At 40.6% G+C, this 8,103-nt stretch overlaps 1 protein-coding gene across 1 annotated transcript; it reads right to left on the bottom strand.

Annotated features, from left to right (window-relative positions):
• Window positions 1–1,987: 1,987 nt before the first annotated feature.
• LOC119537652 (60S ribosomal protein L23a-like) lies at window positions 1,988–2,419 on the bottom strand. The gene has a single exon (XM_037840187.1). It carries the CDS (start codon window positions 2,417–2,419, stop codon window positions 2,003–2,005), a length of 417 nt encoding a protein of 138 aa, XP_037696115.1. The 3' UTR covers window positions 1,988–2,002.
• Window positions 2,420–8,103: the final 5,684 nt, after the last annotated feature.

The raw sequence follows: 8,103 nt of genomic DNA, 5'->3' as shown, positions 1-8,103 counted from the left end.
TTCCTCTCTTTGCCTTTCTGTCTGTAGTGCTCCCTTTAGTGTTCCCTGTAGAGCAGGTTCCTTTTTCACAAACTCTGTCATTGCCTGTTTGTCAGACAATATTTTAAGCTCTCCCTCATATCTGAAGGACAATTTTTCCAGATATAGGATTCTTGGTCAGTGGTTTTTCTCTTTAAGTATCTTAAATATATCACCCCACTTCCTTCTTGCCTCCATGGTTTCTATTGAGAAATCCACACATAGTCTTATCAAGCTTCCTTTGTGTGTGATGGATCGCTTTTCTCTTGCTGCTTTCAGGACTCTCTTTTTATCTTTGACATTTGATAATCTGATTATTAAGTGTCTTGGCATAGGCCTATTCAGATCTATTCTGTTTGGGGTACACTGTGCTTCTTGGATCCATAATTTTATGTCTTTCATAAGAGATGGGAAATTTTCATTGATTATTTCCTCTATTATTGCTTCTGCCCCTTTTCCATTCTCTTCTCCTTCTGGGACACCCATGACACGTACATTTCTGCATTTTGTTTTGTCCTTAAGTTCCTGGAGACGTTGCTCATATTTTTCCATTCTTTTCTCTATCTGTTCTTCTGTGTGTAGACTTTCAGGTGCCTTGTTCTCCAGTTCCTGAGTGTTTTCCTCTGCCTCTTGAGATCTGCTATTGTATGTTTCCATTGTGTCCTTCATCTTGTGTGTTGTGCCTTTCATTTCCATAGATTCTGTCAGTTGTTTTTTAGAACTTTCAATTTCTACCTTATGTATGCCCAGTGTTTTCATTATATGTTTCATCTCTTTTGCCATAACTTCCCTAAGCTTTCTGAATTGATCCAAAGTACTAGTTGTTTCAATTCCTGTATCTCAGTTGAAATGTAAGTTTGTTCCTTTGACTGGGCCATAACTTTGCCCCTCCTAGTGTAGGTTGTAGTTTTCTGTTGTCTAGGCATCTGGCCTCCCTGGCTACCCAAATCAGGTTTTCCCAGACCAGAACAGGCTCAGGTCTTGGAAAGAGGGAATAGTATCTGGTTTCCCTGAGGGTGTCTTAGAAGATTGGTGCACCCTGTGAGGCCTCAAGTCACTGTGCTTTTCTGCCCAGCCAGGTGGTGCCTGTCAGCCTGTAGCTCCTGACTGGTGTAAAGAGGTGGTGGTCTATGGCTGTTTTCCCCCAGGCTCTGGGGTCTGGTTCTGACTGGAGAGTGGGTAGTAGAGCTTGGCACCACCTCTTTTCTCTTAGGGAAGATATACTCCCCAGGGAGAGGTCATTTGCATTTGAATAGTCTCTGACTCAGCTATCTCCACCTTGTCTTGGTCAAAGTGCTGGGACTTGAAAATGGCTGAAGCTTTCTCCACTGAGCTGAAAAGGGGACAGAAAGACCCCCTTCAGGGTCAGTCTGCAGTCCCCCTCAGTTTCACCCATTGGCCAGAGACAGCACCCTGTCCTCTGGGCTCCCCCTCCCTCCCAGAGAGGTCCTCCAGCTCTCCAAGGTCAGTTGTCACCAAAAGCCTCTGTCTGCTCAGGGATTCATATCTTGTATTGAGCAGTCCATGTTTGCTAATTAAAACCCCAGTTGGCGCTCAGCTGAGCTATATTTACTTGCTTGGAGAGAGCTGCTCTCTAGCACAGCTAGGCTTTGCAGTTCAGGCTGTGGGGGCAGGGGGCTCCCGGCTCAGATCTGCAGTTTTTGCTTACAGATTTTATGCTGTGATCTCGGGCATTCCTCCCAATTCAGTTTGGTGTATGATGAGTGGACAGTCACGTTTGTCCCCCTGCAGTTATTCCAGATTATTTACTATTTGTTCCTGGTTGTCTATTAGTTATTCCAGAGAGACTGACTAGCTTCCACTCGTCTCTATGCCACCATCTTCTTCCATTCCCCCAAGGCCATGTTCTTTTTTTTTTTTTTTTTATGGTCAAAAAACTTATGTTTAGAATTTGCCAGCTGGACTCAGTTTAGACGATCCCAATTTTGTTGGCAACATCCAAAGCATCATAGTCAGGACCCAGTCAAACATATTCCTTCTTCTCTCCATCAGGCCTGATCAGGGTGTTGACCTTTGCCACGTCAATGTCATAGAGCTTCTTCACAGCCTGTTTGATCTGGTGCTTGTTGGCCTTGACATCCACAATGAACACAAGTGTGTTGTTGTCTTCAATCTTCTTCATGGCTGACTCAGTGGTCAGGGGGAACTTGATGATGGCATAGTGGTCAAGCTTGTTTCTCCTGGGGGAGCTCTTCCGAGGATATTTGGGCTGTCTTCTGAGATGCAGAGTCTTGGGCTGCCGGAATGTAGGTGAAGTGCGGATCTTCTTTTTCTTGTGGCTGTGGACGCCTTTCAGTACTGCCTTCTTGGCTTTCAAAGCCTTTGCTTTGGCTTCAGTTTTGGGAGGGGCAGGGGCTTCCTTCTTCACTTTTGGTGCCATCTTCGTGAAAAGGGGGCCATGTTCTTTTAATCTATCCTTGTGGGTGCAGACCTAATGTGGTAGGACCTTTTGATTAGGTTGTTTCAATTGAGATGTGGCTCACCCAATTCAGGGTGGGTCTTAATCCTTTACAGAAGTCCTCTATGAGAAAATAAAAGGCAGAGACATCTGGAGAGAGCTGAGAAAAGCCCCAGAGATGCTAGGAGGGAACCCACAGATGCTCAGAGAGGAGGCCACTGGAATCAGAAGCTAAAACCAATGAAACCCAGGGGGAGAATGACCATCAGAAGGTGGCCATGTCTTCCCATGTGACACAGGAAACTGGGATGCCAGCAGCCTGTCTTCAGAGACAGTATCCTCTTGTTGATGCCTTAATTTGGATATTTTCATGGCCTTAGAATTGTAATTTGTAATTTAATAAATCCCCATTGTTAAAAGTCAACCTATTTCTAATATATTATATTTTGGCAGCTTTAGCAAACTGAAACATTTCTCTTTATATCTAAAAATAACTCAAAATTGATCAGACACCTAAACTAAATGTAAAATCTAAAACAATAAAACTTCCAGAAGAAAATATTGAGAAAATCTTTGTAACCTTGTGTTATGCTTTGCTAAAGCTGCCATTATGCAAAATACCAGAAACACATTGGCTTTTTTAAGGGGATTTTATTACATTACAAATTTACAGTTCTAAGGCCATGAAAATATCCAAATTAAGGCATCAACAAGAGGATACCTTGACTGAAGAAAGGCTGATGGTGTCCAGAACACCTCTGCCAGCTGGGAGGGCACATGGCTGGCGTCTGCTGGTCCTTTGCTCCTGGGTTCTGGTTTCAAAATGGCTTTCTCCAAAATGTCTCTGGGCTTCTTCTCCCTTAGCTTCTCTCTCTCAACTCCCACACATCCTTGCTTTTCTCCCAGGGCATTTCTCTCCAAGCTTCTGGGGGTCCTGTCTTAGCTTCTCTGGGGCAAACTCTGGGCTTCATCTCTTAGCTTAGCATGTCCAAACATCTTTCTGTCTACATCTCCCAGCCAGCCCCTGAGTTCTCTTAAGAACTCCAGTAAACTAATCAAGACCCACCTTGAATGGGTGAGGTCACACCTCCATGGAAATAATTGAATCAAAAGGTCTCACAGTGGGGTGGGCCACATCTCCATGGAAACAACCAAATCAAAAGATCCCACCTATAATAAGTCTGCACCCACAAGATTGGATTAAAAGAACATGGCTTTCATGGGCGACATAATAGATTCAAACGAGCACTCCTTGGGTTAGGCAAAAATTTCTTAGCTACAGCAGCAAACATGAGCCATAGAAGAACAAATTTATAAATGTGACTTTTTAACATTAAAATGAAAAAGTTCTCTCTTCAAAGACACTTTTGGAGAATGAAAATACAAACCACAGACTGAGAGAAAATCTTTGCAAAGCATATCTGATGAAGGACTTTTTTTTTTTTTTTTTTTTTCTTGTCCTTCAATTTTTTTTTTTTAATCATCATTTTATTGAGATATATTCACATACCACGCAGTCATACAAAACAAATTGTACTTTCGATTGTTTACAGTACCATTACATAGTTGTACATTCATCACCTAAATCAATCCCTGACACCTTCATTAGCACACACACAAAAATAACAAGAATAATAATTAGAGTGAAAAAGAGCAATTGAAGTAAAAAAGAACACTAGGTACCTTTGTCTGTTTGTTTGCTTCCCCTACTTTTCTACACATCGATCCATAAACTAGACAAAGTGGAGTTTGGTCCTTATGGCATTCCCAATCCCACTGTCACCCCTCATAAGCTACATTTTTATACAACTGTCTTCGAGATTCATGGGTTCTGGGTTGTAGTTTAATAGTTTCAGGTATCCACCACCAGCTACCCCAATTCTTTAGAACCTAAAAAAGGTTGTCTAAAGTGTGCGTAAGAGTGCCCACCAGAGTGATCTCTCGGCTCGTTTTGGAATCTCTCTGCCACTGAAGCTTATTTCATTTCCTTTCACATCCCCCTTTTGGTCAAGAAGATGTTCTCCATCCCACGATGCCGGGTCTACATTCCTCCCCGGGAGTCATATTCCACGTTGCCAGGGAGATTCACTTCCCTGGGTGTCTGATCCCACGTAGGGGGGAGGGCAGTGATTTCACCTTTCAAGTTGGCTTAGCCAGAGAGAGAGGGCCACATCTGAGCAACAAAGAGGCATTCAGGAGGAGACTCTTAGGCACAAATACAGGGAGGCCTAGCCTCTCCTTTGCAGCAACCGTCTTCCCAAGGGTAAAACTTATGGTAGAGGGCTCAACCCATCAAACCACCAGTCCCCTATGTCTGTGGTCATGTTAGCAACCATGGAGGTGGGGTAGGCGAATACCCCTGCATTCTCCACAGGCTCCTCAAGGGGGCACTACCTCGTTGTTGTTTTTTTTTTTTTTTTTCCTTGTTTGTCTTTTTTTCTTTTTTTTTTTTTAACTTTCCCTTCTTTTTTCAAATCAACTGTATGAAAAAAAAAGTTAAAAAGAAAACAAACATACAATAAAAGAACATTTCAAAGAGACCATAGCAAGGGAGTAAGAAGAAGACAACTAACCTAAGATAACTGCTTAACTTCCAACATGTTCCTACTTTACCCCAAGAAAGTTACATACTATAGCAACATTTCAGTGAACTTGTTCCTACTACATCCATCAGAAATTAACAGACCATAGTCATTTCTGGGCATCCCCAGAACGTTAAATAGCTTATCTGTTCTTCTTGGATTATTGTTCCCCCTTCCTTAATTGCTCTCTACTGCTAGTTCCCCTACATTCTACATTATAAACCATTTGTTTTACATTTTTCAAAGTTCACATTAGTGGTAGCATATAATATTTCTCTTTTTGTGCCTGGCTTATTTCGCTCAGCATTATGTCTTCAAGGTTCATCCATGTTGTCATATGTTTCACCAGATCGTTCCTTCTTACTGCCGCGTAGTATTCCATCGTGTGTATATACCACATTTTATTTATCCACTCATCTGTTGATGGACATTTGGGTTGTTTCCATCTCTTGGCAATTGTGAATAATGCTGCTATGAACATTGGCGTGCAGATATCTGTTCGTGTCACTGCTTTCCGATCTTCCGGGTATATCCCGAGAAGTGCAATCGCTGGATCGAATGGTAGCTCTATCTCTAGTTTTCTAAGGAACTGCCAGACTGACTTCCAGAGTGGCTGAACCATTATACAGTCCCACCAACAATGAATAAGAGTTCCAATTTCTCCACATCCCCTCCAGCATTTGTAGTTTCCTGTTTGTTTAATGGCAGCCATTCTAACCGGTGTTAGATGGTATCTCATTGTGGTCTTAATTTGCATCTCTCTAATAGCTAGTGAAGCTGAACATTTTTTCATGTGTTTCTTGGCCATTTGTATTTCCTCTTCAGAGAACTGTCTTTTCATATCTTTTGCCCATTTTATAATTGGGCTGTCTGTACTATTGTCATTGAGTTGTAGGATTTCTTTGTATATGCAAGATATCAGTCTTTTGTCAGATACATGGTTTCCAAAAATTTTTTCCCATTGAGTTGGCTGCCTCTTTACCTTTTTGAGAAATTCCTTTGAGGTGCAGAAACTTCTAAGCTTGAGGAGTTCCCATTTATCTATTTTCTCTTTTGTTGCTTGTGCTTTGGGTGTAAAGTCTAGGAAGTGGCCTCCTAATACAAGGTCTTGAAGATGTTTCCTACATTATCTTCTAGGAGTTTTATGGTACTTTCTTTTATATTGAGATCTTTGGTCCATTTTGAGTTAATTTTTGTGTAGGGGGTGAGGTAGGGGGTCCTCTTTCATTCTTTTGGATATGGATATCCAACTCTCCCAGCCCCATTTGTTGAAAAGACCATTATGGCTCAGTTCGGTGACTTTGGGGGCCTTATCAAAGATCAGTCGGCCATAGATCTGAGGGTCTATCTCTGAATTCTCAATTCGATTCCATTGATCTATATGTCTATCTTTGTGCCAGTACCATGCTGTTTTGGCAACTGTGGCTTTATAATAAGCTTCAAAGTCAGGGAGTGTAAGTCCTCCCACTTCGTTTTTCTTTTTTAGAGTGTCTTTAGCAATTCGAGGCATCTTCCCTTTCCAAATAAATTTGATAACTAGCTTTTCCAAGTCTGCAAAGTAGGTTGTTGGAATTTTGATTGGGATTGCATTGAATCTGTAGATGAGTTTGGGTAGAATTGACATCTTAATGACATTTAGCCTTCCTATCCATGAACATGGAATATTTTTCCATCTTTTAAGGTCCCCTTCTATTTCTTTTAGTAGAGTTATGTAGTTTTCTTTGTATAGGTCTTTTACATCTTTGGTTAAGTTTATTCCTAGGTACTTGATTTTTTTAGTTGCTATTGGAAATGGTATCTTTTTCTTGAGTGTCTCTTCAGTTTGTTCATTTCTAGCATATAGAAACATTACTGACTTATGTGCATTAATCTTGTATCCCGCTACTTTGCTAAATTTGTTTATTAGCTCTAGTAGGTGTATCGTTGATTTCTCAGGGTTTTCTAGATATAAGATCATATCATCTGCAAACAATGACAGTTTTACTTCTTCTTTTCCAATTTGGATGCCTTTTATTTCTTTGTCTTGCCGGATTGCCCTGGCTAGCACTTCCAGCACAATGTTGAATAACAGTGGTGACAGCGGGCATCCTTGTCTTGTTCCTGATCTTAGAGGGAAGGCTTTCAGTCTCTCACCATTGAGTACTATGCTGGCTGTGGGTTTTTCATATATGCTCTTTATCATGTTGAGGAAGTTTCCTTCAATTCCTACCTTTTGAAGTGTTTTTATCAAAAACGGATGTTGGATTTTGTCAAATGCTTTTTCAGCATCTATTGAGATGATCAATTGATTTTTCCCTTTCGAGTTTTTAATGTGTTGTAATACATTGATTGTTTTTCTTATGTTGAACCATCCTTGCATGCCTGGAATGAACCCCACTTGGTCATGGTGTATGATTTTTTTAATGTGTCTTTGGATTCGATTTGCAAGTATTTTGTTGAGGATTTTTGCATCTATATTCATTAGGGAGATTGGCCGGTAGTTCTCCTTTTTTGTAGCATCTTTGCCTGGTTTTGGTATTAGATTGATGTTAGCTTCATAAAATGAGTTAGGTAGTGTTCCATTTTTTTCAATGTTTTGAAAGAGTTTGAGTAAGATTGGTGTCAGTTCTTTCTGGAAAGTTTGGTAGAATTCCCCTGTGAAGCCATCTGGCCCTGGGCATTTATTTGTGGGAAGATTTTTGATGACTGATTGGATCTCTTTGCTTGTGATGGGTTGGTTGAGGTCTTCTATTTCTTCTCTGGTCAGTCTAGGTTGTTCATATGTTTCCAGGAAATTGTCCATTTCTTCTACATTATCCAGTTTGTTGCCATACAGTTGTTCATAATATCCTCTTATAATTTTTTTAATTTCTTCAGGATCTGCAGTTATGTCACCTTTTTCATTCATTATTTTGTTTATATGGGTCTTCTCTCTTTTTGATTTTGTCAGTCTAGCTAGGGGCTTGTCAATCTTGTTGATCTTCTCAAAGAACCAACTTTTGGTGATATTTATCCTTTCTATTGTTTTTTTGTTCTCTATGTCATTTATTTCTGCTTTAATCCTTGTTATTTCTTTTCTTCTACTTGGTTTAGGATTGGTTTGCT

This window comes from Choloepus didactylus, chromosome 6, assembly GCF_015220235.1.
Source record: "Choloepus didactylus isolate mChoDid1 chromosome 6, mChoDid1.pri, whole genome shotgun sequence".
In the NCBI taxonomy this organism is placed as follows: Eukaryota; Metazoa; Chordata; class Mammalia; order Pilosa; family Megalonychidae; genus Choloepus; species Choloepus didactylus.
Note: the sequence above shows the minus strand (reverse complement) of the source record. Positions and strands in the feature narration are given on the sequence as shown.

Coding starts and splice junctions, on each gene's coding strand:
- LOC119537652 (XM_037840187.1), bottom strand. CDS start 2,419: ATGGCACCAAAAGTGAAGAAGGAAGCCCCTGCCCCTCCCAAAACTGAA.